Genomic DNA, 14,091 nt, shown 5'->3' on the forward strand with positions numbered 1-14,091 from the left:
AAGAAGGTATAAACTTTGTATTCAATTTACTAAATTCTGATATTGTATTTAAACAAAATTAATCATGTCTAATTATAACATAATTAAGCATTATGCACATCACAGTAACCCCTTCAGCCCCTGTTGCTGTGCTGACCTCTCTAAACATTTATAAATTTAAAAAAAGATGTGGGAAACTGGTAGCAGAAATAAAACATGTAGGCAGACAATTTATGAAGACTGTGGGAACATTTCAGAGAGAGAGGAGTGGTGTCCTCCCAGAATTCTTGTGTCAGAGAAATGGCTGTATGCATGGAGCACTCGTGGAGGGGTTTCTCTGCTATACAGAATTCTGGGAGGGCAGGTCCGCCATCGCTCAATGTGCACTCAGATGTCACCAGTGGAGAACAGGAACCCCTCTCCCTGGGGATGCCTGGTAGTGAGTTTGAAAGGACAAAGAGAACTGGTTAACATTGGTCTAGTGTGAACAGCAAAAATGGCTTCTTTAACTGGTTCATTTACAGGTTAGCCAGTGTGAAAAAGGCTAAACTGAAACACTTAGTGTGTGTGCCATACAGGCAGCTCTCAAAAAATGTCCCCACTCTCAACCTTTCTTGCTCTGAACCCTCGAGCAATAAATCTACTCCCCTGAACCTTGAGGCAATATCCCAAGTCCAGTCTCACCTTCGAGTCGAAAGAGCTTTCCTTCTTTTATCTTGTCTGTCCGGTTCATAATTTTATGTTTATATAAGATTTCCACTTCATTCTGAATTTTTTTTAAATTTAGAGATACAGCAGAGTAAAAGGCCTTTCCAGTCTACAAGCTGTGCCACCCAATTAACTTACTAATCATGTATGTCTTTTGAATTGGGAGGGAAGTCAGAGCAAAAATTGGAAAACCACACAGACACTGGCAGAATGTATCAACTCCTTGCAGACAGTGGCAGATTCAAACCCAGGTTGTTGGTGCTGTGATAAAAGTTACTGTGCCACACAGACAGTATTGTCAGAGTAGACTCAATCTCTCCTCAAAAGCCAATGTTCCTGTCGAGCCTCCTCTGCATTGTCTTGAAAGAGATTACATGTGGATCCATTCCAGTTCTTCTATTGTCACAACAGGTGTAACATCATCTAGACTACTGGAACACCTACATCAGGCTGTTATTCATTGACTACAGCTCAGTGTTAAACACTATCACATCAGGAAGCTAAAGCACTTGCGAATTTGTCTGCAACTGGATTCTCGATTTCCTCATCAACAGACACCATCTCCTTCTCTCTGACCATCAAACTGGACACCCCAAGACTAGGTGCTTTGTCCCCTATTCTATTTCTTGTATACCCGTGACTGAGCAGCCAAGTTCAGTTCCGAAAATCTACAAATCTGATGACGACCTCACCATTGTTGGCTGATGAGTCAGAATACAGGATGGAGATCGAGAAGCTGGTGGGATGGTGCTAGAACAACAATCTTGCTCTCAGTCACCAAAACAGTGGAGCTTATTGTTGATTTTTGGAAGGAGAGGCTGAGGGACCATTCATCTGTCTGCATGGGCAATTTGGTTGACATAGCAGTTGGTGCAACACTGATACAATGCCAGCGACCAGAGTTCAAATCTGGCACTGTCTGTAAGGAATTTAAGTTTTCCCTGTGTCTGCGTGGATTTTCTGTGAGTGCTTTGGTTTCCTCCCACCCTTCAAAACATGCTGGGTTGTAGGTCATTTTGGTGTAATTGGGCAGCGTGGGCTCGAGGGCTGAAAGAGCCCATTACTGTGCTGAATGTCTAAATGTAAAATTTAAAAATTGATGGGAAAGAGGTGGAGAGACGGAATCTTCTATGACATTTTCCTCAAGACTACCTCGATCAATTTGATTTACCCAATCTACATGCAAGTTGAAATCCCCCATGACAACTGCTATTCCATTCTTGCAGGCATCAGATATTTCTTTGTTGCTAATATCACTATTGTGTCATTATTTGGTAACCTATAGATAACTCCCACCAATTATCTTTTCCCTTTACTCTTTCTAATTTCTATCCTGATGGATTCAACATTCTGCTCTTTAGATCTTATCACTCACTATTGTCCTGATCAGATCTTTAAATGAGAGCACTACCCACCTTCCTTCCTATCCTTTTGTATTACCTGATATCCTTGGATATTTAATTTCCAATGACCTCCACCCTACTAACATGCTTCTATAATGGCCACTCAACCATACCGCTGAGAGGTCGGGAGAGTCCACATTTTCTAGAAATTTTATTGTTTCTAATTTTAACATTCAAATCTCAAGTCATCATGCTTTGAAGGTAGATTCAAGAATTGTCATTTGTGAGGCTGATGGTATATTGGACTATTTCACTACAGTAGTAAGATTTCAGTAGTAACCCTTTGGCTGTAGCTTACACATTCTGAGGATGTGAAAAGCGCTTGATAAATGTAAGCTGGAATGATTAACATTTGTGCCTTTCCAAAAACAGCCCGAGTTGAATGGCTTGTCAGGTAAAAAGAATTTTAAAGTTTCAACCATGTTGGTGATCTGGAGTTGATGAATGGAGGACCATCGCCTTCCCAAGATCGTGTTATATGGCGAGCTCTCCACTGGCCACCGTGACAGAGGTGCACCAAAGAAAAGGTACAAGGACTGCCTAAAGAAATCTCTTGGTGCCTGCCACATTGACCACCGCCAGTGGGCTGATAACGCCTCAAACCGTGCATCTTGGCGCCTCACAGTTTGGCGGGCAGCAACCTCCTTTGAAGAAGACCGCAGAGCCCATCTCACTGACAAAAGGCAAAGGAGGAAAAACCCAACACCCAACCCCAACCAACCAATCTTCCCCTGCAGCCGCTGCAACCGTGTCTGCCTGTCCCGCATCGGACTTGTCAGCCACAAACGAGCCTGCAGCTGACGTGGACTTTTACCCCCTCCATAAATCTTCGTCCGCGAAGCCAAGCCAAAGAAGAAGAAAGAAAGATGGCAGATTTCTCCAATCCATGTATCAGATGAGGTTTTGCAGCAAACTACAACTACTTATTAATTATTCCTATATGTTATTGAAATTCCATAAAACACTACAAACAGGAAATAAACAGGCACTTTTGCCCATCTCGTCAGCCTAGTCCCATTGATCTGCATCTGGAACATAGCTCTCCATACCCCCTTCAACCACTTACTGATCCAAATTTTTCTTGAATGTCAAATTTTATGCTGAGTTCACCACTGTGATTGGCAGCTTCTGCCAAGAAGTTTCCCTTTAAATGCTACAATTTTCACCCTTAACCCATGTACTCTTTTTCTTGTCTCACCTAACCTCAGTAGAAAAAGCCTACTTGAAATTGCTCTATTTATGACTCACGTATACTTTTTTTTCCAAATCTCCCCTCATTCTCCAAAGTTCTAACCTGTTTAACCTTTCCCTGTAATTTGACTCCTCAAGTCCTGGCAATGTCCTTGTAAATTTTCTTTGCACTCTCTTAATCTTGTTGATATCTTTTCTGTAGTTAGGTGACCAAAACTACACACAGTACTTCAAATCTGGTGTCACCAATGCCTTGTGCAACTTGGTCACAACATCCCAACTCCTGTACTTCATTTTATGAAGACCAGCGTGCCAAAAGCTGAGGTCTGTTAATAACGGAGTTTTTACTTCTATAGCTACTATAGTAGGAAATAACTACAGTATCTGGTTGTTAATCCAGAATTTTGGATTAGTAATACACTAAACCACTTTCCTTCCATTTTATAATTGGAAAGTATAGATAAGTTATTAAGTAATGTGGAATGGTTGATATTGCACCATATGAAAATTTGATTTCTTGATGAATTATAATTATAAATTCTGTTAAGTTAAATACACCATACTTTTATAGATTGTTACTTCAGTTGTGGTGTCTATGTCCCACTTGCAATGTTAGGTTATGTTGAAAACATCCTAATATAGTAGTAATACTCCTCGATGCTATAAATACTGTGGCTCTTCATTTTGAAAACTAATCCCTTTCTCTGTGCCAACTTGGCTCGTTGATAGCATTCTCTGCTCTAAATGGATAGTTTAACATTCAGGCTCCTTGAACACATTCTAAGCTGACTTTCCAGCACATCAAAGAGAGTGGTACGATGTTGATTGCACGACTTTTCAGCTTCAAATATTTAACCAAATTTTGGTCAGGCTGTTCTGTGGACTTAAAATATAAATGGATTTAATCAAAGAGGAGGGAAAACTCTAGTTCTCTGGCCAGAAATTCAGCAGCGTTTAACACCATTGTTTTTAATTTAAAAAAAACCTAGTTTTTGGTCCCATTTGAAATTAAAAAAAACATTTTGGTGGGGGTGGGAGGGAGTGGAGAAGGAGGAGCATCAGATTGTTTTACCTGTATTTCTTTCTAAATCAATTAATTATGCCTGGAACCACTGTGGTATGCTTCTGTGGATTTCGGCAACCTTTGGTATTTGTTTTAGAATTTACTTATGTAATCTTAGCAGTTGAATGGAGAAGGGTAGGTGATGAGCACAGGAAGCACTCATTACAATTTAAAACAAAACAAAAATCTGAGAAAATTAAATATAATTTGATCCCCACATTTGCTGCAAATTTTCATTTTGCTGCTTGCAGTTTTTTTTGTCCAGAATAGATTAATGTTCTGCCATTTCCTAACAAGTAAATCTGTTATGTACAGTCCTGAACAGTTTCATATTTCTTGGTTCAAGTCAACTCCTCTTTACCATGAATTTTCAATGTTTTTATTCCCCCAATCCTGCTGGCATTCTGTTTCTTCCTTGAGCAGAGGCCCAACCATTTTCCACCTCCAACAAACTAATTTGTATTGCAGAACTTGTTTTTGAAATGAACAGCTTCAACTCCGGTTGCTTTAAATTTAGACACACAGCACGGTAACAGGCCATTTCAGCCCATGAGTCCATGCTGCCCAATTTATACCCAATTAGCCTACACCCCTGATGTGTTTCGAATGGTGGGAGGAAACCGGAGCCCCTGGGGAAAACTCACTCAGACACAGGGAGAACGTATGAACTCCTTACAGCGCATAATTTGAACCTCGGTCTGGATTGCTGGAGCTAACTGCTGAACCAACTGTGCCTTTCCTCCAGATCTAATATGTAACCACACATACGTACGTGCATGAGCCCAGGCTGTGCCTACCTTTTTTGTAGAGTACATGGGAAGATACTTTACCCTGCAATGTCAAGAGGTGCAATTCTTGCCCTTGCACTTCCTCCCTCACCACCATTCAAGGACTTAAACAGCCCATCTACGTGAGGCAAATCTTGGCGTGCACTTTTTTCAACTTCATCCACTACATTTGGTGCTCCCAATGTGGCTCCCTCTATATTTGATGCCAAGAACAGACTTTGGGACCATTTTACAGAGCATTTGCACTCTGCTATATAGCCACCTGAGATTAAAACAAAAAATGTAAAAACACAATGCTGAAGAAACTCAGCAGGTCAAACAGTGTCAAAAAGGTAAAAATACACAACATATGTTTCGGGCTTGAGCCCTTTATCAAGGTAGCCATCCTAAGTTCTTGGTTGTATGCCATTTCAACTCCCTTTTCATCCTTGGTCTGCTTCACTGCCAGAGAGAGACCCAACATAAACTAGAGGAACAAAATATTGTATTCCACATGAATTTTCCAATCTCAGGTAACCTATCCTCTCTCTTTTTTGAGTGACTTCTGTTATTCTGCCTCCCTTGCTTACTTTGTCTCTTTCTGGTTCTATGCACATTGACCCACAGGATTCCCTCCACCCTCTTTCAGTTCCATCTGGTCCAATTTGTATTTTGCCTCTCCCTTAATAGCTTCCAGTATTACTGTCTCCACTTATCAGCCATCTTCAACCCCATCTTGTGTGACTCTTGTATCTCCAGCTGACCCCCGTTTTTAAAAATCTCATCTCTCTCCTTGTCTGGTACTTGGCAATCAACTGCCTCTGCCTCCCTATCTCTCTGTCATCCTTCACTCCTACCTGATTCACTAATCTCCAACTGGCCACTGTTAAAACCCTCCCAATCTTTCCTCATTATACTGGTTGTCTCCCCTCCACAGTCTTGATGAAGGGACATGCCTGAAACTTTGACAATTCTTTTTCTCCCTCTCAGCTTGACCTGCTGAGTTCATCCAGCAGCTTGATTTATGCTCTAGGTTCTAGAGTCTGCAGACTTTCATGTGTCTCCATGAAGTTTTGAGAATTCTTCATTGGAATTGTGTTTAAACTTTCTTTTCTGTTCCATGTTTTTTCAATGACATTAATCTATTTATAAACTCAGCAAACAGGGCTATTGGATCAAAATTTTGTCTGATTGTTCACAGACCTTTTTTTATTAATGATTCTACTGTTGCATAGTCCTCGACCCATCCCAACAGTACCAAAGTCCTTCTCAACAATTCTCAATGGAACATGAGCTAAAAGTTATAGAGTTCTTCTTTGGCTATGATTGTGTTAATGAATGTCAGATAATATGATCAGAGCTAATTTGCACCCTGTCCTTCCAAAATGCTTTTACTTGGATGCCATTGAATAATGGAAGAAGACACCCTGGTGCCTCTTCTTCATATCCTCATAGCTCAGCATCTCGTGGTTAATTACAGTGGGCCATATTACATTTGTTCTTTGAACGTGTTTATTGCAAGCAGTGGAATTATCTGAATCCTTATTTGATGTTAGAATGTCATTGTACTATTAATGAGGAATAGAAAAAATCAACAGATAAAAAAGAAAATATATTTTGATTGACTGGAAATCTTTCACTAATCTGCCAGGATTGGTTGAGGAGAAAAGATAACCTGTAGTTTGGATGACCCTGTTAGTAGTCCAAAGATGATGCCATATATAAAGGCTGATCAACCTGAAATTAACATGGTCAGAAAATGCTTACAAATATAATGATTTTTTTGAAATCTCAACTTACAAGCGTGTAGTTCTCTCTTGGGTGCAGCACAGTCACAAGTCCTTTTAACCTACCACCTTAGTACATTTTTTTAATGGTAGGAGGAAACTGGAGTACCTAGAGGAAATCCATGCCGATGTGGGGAGAACATACAAACTCCTTATAGACTGCACCAGATTCAAACCCCTATTCTAACCTACCAATGTCATATTATATCATGTATATTGTTGTACAGGAATTGAATAATGCATTTCACAAAATACAAAGTGTTTGGCACAAATCACAAGAGGAAATTGTGTTGAAAATAACTCTGTTATCTGCCTTTGTGTTTTATGAGTCCCCTTATGTAAAAATTCATAATGCTACTCCCACAGGATTAGTTTGGGCAAAGAGCCAGTCAGTTGCTTAGGTAGCTGATGTCAGCAGTTTTCAGTGGCATTCGTGGTGCAGTATATGCAACCTGATGGATCTCTGAATCCAGCAGCTAAATGTTGTTATGGAGAATGCTTTGCAAGAACTGAAATTCTTTTGTCTAGATATGTGTGCCAACTGTAAGGTCTTTTCATTCAGCTTCCTTTTCAGATATTTGGGGCCTGGGAGGGAAAATCTATCATAGATGAGCATCAGTCTTCAAATTGGGTTTCTGTTTAATGTGTTGCTTGTGTCAAAGCAGTTTAAGTGCCTGTACACACAATCCTATAGCTCCGTGCTCATTTTGTTTCTCTTTCTGCATTGCAGGCACATGAGTGGAACAAAAATGACGAACGACTACTGCAAGCTGTGGAGCATGGCGACGCAGAGAAAGTGGCAGCTCTCTTGGGCAAAAAAGGGATCAGTCCCATCAAACTGGACAACGAGGGGAAATCTGCGTAAGTGAATCGAATCCTTGACTCTTGCTATTAAACAGCTGTTTGTGGGGGGGGGGGGGAGATATATTTTTATAATTATTAACTAGCTTTGTGAAAATTCCTCTCAAAATTCTTCCATCTATTTTTAATGGTTCCTTTTTTTTGTTGGAATCTTGTAGATATTAGTACAAATTTTAAAGTAGAAAACAAGCCTAGAGTTGCTACATTGAATGCTGTCTAAAATGTACTGTTTTTTACTTTGCAGTTAAATATTTATTAGATTCAATAAATATGTGGCTTCTATCATTCCTTGTCTTAGAAATCCAACCTAATTTACCCTAATCTTCAGACTTTGGAAAAAGCTATGTTAGTGCTACATTATTATGATAAATTGTTTTAATCATATATTGAAATTATTGATTTCAACACAAATTCTATTGACGTTGATGGCTGGCATGCTATTTTAATGCAGAATAGGAATTGACCAGAATGTCAGTAATAATGTAACAATGTGCAGCATTTTGCAAAATAATAATGTTGAATTTTGTATATTTTGCAGAAGCCTCACTTTAAACTTAATACGTCTTTATAATGTGATTTATTGCAGTGACCATTAAATATTAAATTCATTGTGGTTGATATGCCCCTATCCTATCTTTTTAGAATAAATTGGCAGCTTTAGATAAAGAGCAGCTGCCTTTTAATAAAAAGACTTCACTTTGTGACTGGTACTGCACAGTCTCAAGTTATAAAAATGACATTTCAGGTCAGGGTTCAATCTCGTGTTTGCATCTTGATTTTTTTTGCAGAAATTAGTTAATCTTGTTTGGTTCTCTGGAGATCACCACTTCAATGTCGGTCTTAAAATGTAATGAATACATACAATGTTTGGAACATTCCCATCATCAATGAGATCACATTAAATTTGAAATGTAGTGATAGGCCATTTGAAAGAGTGAAAAAGAATGGTTTGATTAAAGCTATGCCATTGAAAATAGATACCATACCTCACCTTGGATTTAATGGGATTTTGTTAAAGTAGCCAGTTCTACCGTGTTAAAGACCATACTTAACAAGGGCCAGCTGGCATATGTAACTTGGTGATGGTATTTTAATTCGATTAAGGGTGTAGGTGAAAGAACATTTGCTCTGTTAAGTATCATCCAGTATTTCCTGCTAAAAAATATGTTCATATAGATATCAATTAGAGAGGTAGAAGTGTATCCCAGGAGCAGAACCAGCATAACATAAATTCAAGATGCCAACTTGTGAAGCTGCACCATAGGGATTACCTGAGTGTTGCAGATGGAGGTCACAATGATTCTGGATCTAATTGAACTAATTGAAACTCAGTCCAACATGACCTGGTCCTGAACAGTTGAGGAGAATTAAACAGACAATGGGAGGAAAAAGCTTCAAGATTAGTCCCATCTACAGAAATGGCAGAGGCCAGTATGTGAATTTTATTGACAAGACTGAACGTTCAGTCAGAATGCCAAATTACCGTACTTGGACTGGATATCCCCATCATCTTCTAAGCTAGGATCCAGCTAATATGATTTTTTTTTTCTGTGATACCAGGAATAGGTGAGTGCAAAGGACAAGGGGCCAGATGATTTATCAGCTGTAGAATTAAAGATGTGTATTTCAGAACGAGCTGTGTTGCTAGTCAGGCTGTCCAGTGTATTTACAGCACTGGGATCTGCCGAATAAAGTGGAGTTAGGGGAGGGGGGGGGGAAGGGGTGTGGGGGGAGAAGCATTTTTGGTTGAAGTCGCAAAGGAAGCTGTTTTTGTATGTTTTTACCAGCTGTGGGACATCAGTGCAGGATTTGAGGTCCAACCATCTTCAACTATTTCAGCAATGACTTTCTGTCCATTTTAAAAAAAAAAACATAAATGCAAATTTTTGAAAATTGCATGATTTTCAATTCCATTTGCAGCTGTTCAGCAAAGGTTGCTTGCTTGCAATGTCCTAAATGGGATTCAGGTGTTGGCGCTAAATGGCCAGTAAACATTGTGTCACAAAAGTGCTTTGTATTGACCATCAACAGTCCAACGACTCATCCTGGTCAGTTTAATGGTGTGGCTACTGTTGAGTCTCTACTATTAACATCTGGTCACCAATGATTGAAAACATAACCTGATCATCTACAGAAATGACGTAGCTGTATGTGCAGGTGAGACAGGGAATCCTGCAGTAAGGAATTCGCCCTAATGCTTTTTCACCATCTGCAAGGTTCAAGAACAGGATGGAATTCTCTTTGCCTGTAAGAATGCAAGTTGAACATTGTTCTAGAAGACCATTGTCATGAAGACTAAATATTCTAAACAATTGTTAATTAAAAGTGAAATCCAGCTTTTGTGTACTGGAGAAACTAAGTATAGTTTGAAGTTACAGTAGTTAACATACACAGTCAAAAGAACAGAGACAAGGCATGGATGACTTGATAGAGTGAGATCTAAAACACAGTGCTTTATTTACATAGCACATGGACTAAGAGGTGGTCAAGTCACATTCCAAGGCAGTACAGTCATAGTTGTAGAGCTTACATTTTTACCATAAATGGATATAGTGGACATTTCTAATTATGCAACAGATTATTGACAGATAACAAAGAGGTTAATGACTTAGCATAATTGCTTAGCCACTAGATGGCTCACCAAAGCCTTCGACACTGTGAGCAGGAAAGAGCTTTGGCAAATACTAGAGGGCATCGGATGTCCCCCAAAGTTCCTCAACATGATTATCCAACTGCACGAAAACCAACAAGGTCGGGTCGGATACAGCAATGAGCTCTCTGAACCCTTCTCCATTAACAATGGCGTGAAGCAAGGCTGTGTTCTCGCACCAACCCTCTTTTCAATCTTCTTCAGCATGATGCTGAACCAAGCCATGAAAGACCTCAACAATGAAGACGCTGTTTACATCCGGTACCGCACGGATGGCAGTCTCTTCAATCTGAGGCGCCTGCAAGCTCACACCAAGACACAAGAGAAACTTGTCCGTGAACTACTCTTTGCAGACGATGCCGCTTTAGTTGCCCATTCAGAGCCAGCTCTTCAGCGCTTGACGTCCTGCTTTGCAGAAACTGCCAAAATATTTGGCCTGGAAGTCAGCCTGAAGAAAACTGAGGTCCTCCATCAGCCAGCTCCCCACCATGACTACCAGCCCCCCCACATCTCCATCGGGCACACAAAACTCAAAACGGTCAACCAGTTTACCTATCTCGGCTGCACCATTTCATCAGATGCAAGGATCGACAATGAGATAGACAACAGACTCGCCAAGGCAAATAGCGCCTTTGGAAGACTACACAAAAGAGTCTGGAAAAACAACCAACTGAAAAACCTCACAAAGATAAGCGTATACAGAGCCGTTGTCATACCCACACTTCTGTTCGGCTCCGAATCATGGGTCCTCTACTGGCACCACCTACGGCTCCTAGAATGCTTCCACCAGCGTTGTCTCCGCTCCATCCTCAACATCCATTGGAGCGCTTTCATCCCTAGCGTCGAGGTGCTCGAGATGGCAGAGGTCGACAGCATCGAGTCCACGCTGCTGAAGATCCAGCTGCGCTGGATGGGTCACGTCTCCAGAATGGAGGACCATCGCCTTCCCAAGATTGTGTTATATGGCGAGCTCTCCACTGGCCACCGTGACAGAGGTGCACCAAAGAAAAGGTACAAGGACTGCCTAAAGAAATCTCTTGGTGCCTGCCACATTGACCACCGCCAGTGGGCTGATAACGCCTCAAACCGTGCATCTTGGCGCCTCACAGTTTGGCGGGCAGCAACCTCCTTTGAAGAAGACCGCAGAGCCCACCTCACTGACAAAAGGCAAAGGAGGAAAAACCCAACACCCAACCCCAACCAACCAATTTTCCCCTGCAACCGCTGCAACCGTGTCTGCCTGTCCCGCATCGGACTTGTCAGCCACAAACGAGCCTGCAGCTGACGTGGACTTTTTACCCCCTCCATAAATCTTCGTCCGCGAAGCCAAGCCAAAGAGATGGCTATAATATATCAGCATGAATCCTGACTTATAGGATACACATTTCTCCCTTTGAGATCATGACTTCTATAAATTCTTAAGTCATGCATCTTCAAGAAAACATGTGATCTAATTTTTCAACTTGGTACAAGTGCCCACAATAGATCGTGTACCTTATCCTTTTAACAATATCAAAGATTTAGTTTCAATTGTAAATCAATTATTCAATGATCATGTATTATTATTACAGTACATTTTTATTTTATGAGGGAATGTATCAGATCATTTCAGATCTTACTTTAATCTAAAATTATGACATAACAGAACATGCATAAGCCAATCATTACACAGATTTGTACAATACCATAAACTTAATGTTCATAATCTTTTGGAGGTCGGATGACTCTGCCTGTTGTGTAACTATGAGAGGTATTTCTTTGTCGATTTGAGCTGGGAGTGATTGGTCACTAAGATCAGAGTTAGGAGTTGAGTGTGAACCGATTGACGAGACTGCATCATCATCCATTCCAACTCAACAAGTGTGTATGGTTCAGATGGTCATCTACAGATTCATTACTCCTAGAGTCATTGGGATCTGATGATCTGCATGAACAACTCTTCTGTTGTTTCCTGGTACTCCAACCAAACAGGTGAGCAGCCCCTTTATTGATGCTATAGTACCCGGTAGCCATTCCTTCCATTGCCTCATGTTTCTGACTGATTGATAAAGATCAATTGATCCTCTATTTGTTTGAGACTGGGCTTCACTAAAGAAAGTCGAGCTCACGGAGCACACTTGAGGAATAACTCCGGTGGTTGTGTGAGGTGTATTTCTGTAATAAAACAATGTGTTTTCTACCTTGTATTGGATGGGTAGTTTCTTGTCAAATTTTTCAAGCAGGAACATGCCTTTTGCTAAACCATTTGGTATGGTGGGAAAAGGGTGTGTTGATGCCATTACCTTTGAGGAATGATGCAAACTGCAGGCCATTATCACTTACTACCTGTAAGGGCGATCCAAAACGGGCAAATGGGGATTGCAGTGCAGTGATGGTTGCAGCTGATGTAGTGCTTCCACCCACTTCAAATGGCTGTCTACGACAAGTAGAAATTGCTGACCCTTGACTTTGGCAAAGTCATTGTGAATTCTCTGCCATGGATCTGTGCCCCAAGGCAAGAGTAGCAATGGAATGTTATAACTTCAACACACAAAGAACAAGTGCGCTCTGTGTCTTCGATATCCTGGTTGATACCAGACCACTAAATGAATGATTGTGCGAGGGCCTTCATTCAGACTAACATTCATGTTTGAAACCAGAAAAAATGAAGGTATCAGTATTCTGGACAACTCAGCGACTAGTATGTTTTCAGCAGGAAATGGCCCAATTCTGGATCAGGAACATTCTTGCAGATGAATCCAAGTATTACTATGTGGTGGCTGCGCTCGACCAAGAATCTGGACCGAATGGTCGATTTTTCTACAGCAGCCTCCAGAAAACAGCAGGTATGAAGCACTTAAGGTGGCCAACAGCGTCACCATCCAGTCCTATGGTACACGAACCATCCTGTTACAATTCAGGGCCAGCCATTTCAAATGGACATTTACCATGGCTGTGGTATTGTAACCATGTTGAGCACAATGTGTGAGTTTCATGAACAAATCTTGCGCGTTGGGCAGCTCATAGCCATCATCCTCGATGACCCCTTGTAGTCAGTGCAAACATGAATATTCCCTTGGGTCTTGGGAACATGAACTCCACTCATTGTGTATAACAGGGGTCAGTCAGTATGTCATCATTTATGAGCTGCTCATACTCTTTATTTATGGTTTCCACCAGTGCATAGGACACGGGTCGCGATTTCTGAAACGTCGGTTTTGCACCTGGCTTGTGTTTAATTGAAGCAGTAAACCCTTTTATGCCTGAATCTTCATTCCCGAACAATTTGTCGTGCTTTCTTAGAACTGAGTCTAACTCCGACTGGGCAGAAGATGTGGCAACCAGTTTATGGTATGATTTAGGGGTTGGCTTGGAGTGAGATTGGTCTCATTACTCCAATCCCTAATCTGTAAAAGTTCTCCCAATTCAATCTGATTTCGGTAAGCCAGTCTCTCCCAAAGAGAGCTGAGCTATTCCCTTTCACAATCAACATTTCCACCATGAATGTTTCATAATTTTCATACCGTACTAGGACAGTTATCTTACCAAGGAGTGGTACTATCTCCCTACAGTAGCTCCTATGGATGATATTTGCTTTCTCTAATGGAAAATCTGCATAGTACACAGAGTCCTGCATCTATCTCCATCTCAGTACATGCATTGCCTACATTTATGTTAACCTTGTATGGTAAAAATGTATGGT

At 40.8% G+C, this 14,091-nt stretch overlaps 1 protein-coding gene across 3 annotated transcripts in view; it reads left to right on the forward strand.

Annotated features, from left to right (window-relative positions):
* Positions 1 to 14,091, forward strand: part of rai14 (retinoic acid induced 14) — a 255,675-nt gene that overhangs the window by 86,903 nt on the left and 154,681 nt on the right. For all 3 annotated transcript variants that reach the window (XM_069924041.1, XM_069924042.1, XM_069924044.1), the window contains exon 3: positions 7,629 to 7,759. In XM_069924041.1, coding sequence (XP_069780142.1) covers positions 7,629 to 7,759 — 131 coding nt within the window. The remainder of the gene's footprint in view (positions 1 to 7,628; positions 7,760 to 14,091) is intronic.

The sequence above is a fragment of the Narcine bancroftii genome, chromosome 3, assembly GCF_036971445.1.
Source record: "Narcine bancroftii isolate sNarBan1 chromosome 3, sNarBan1.hap1, whole genome shotgun sequence".
Taxonomy (NCBI): Eukaryota; Metazoa; Chordata; class Chondrichthyes; order Torpediniformes; family Narcinidae; genus Narcine; species Narcine bancroftii.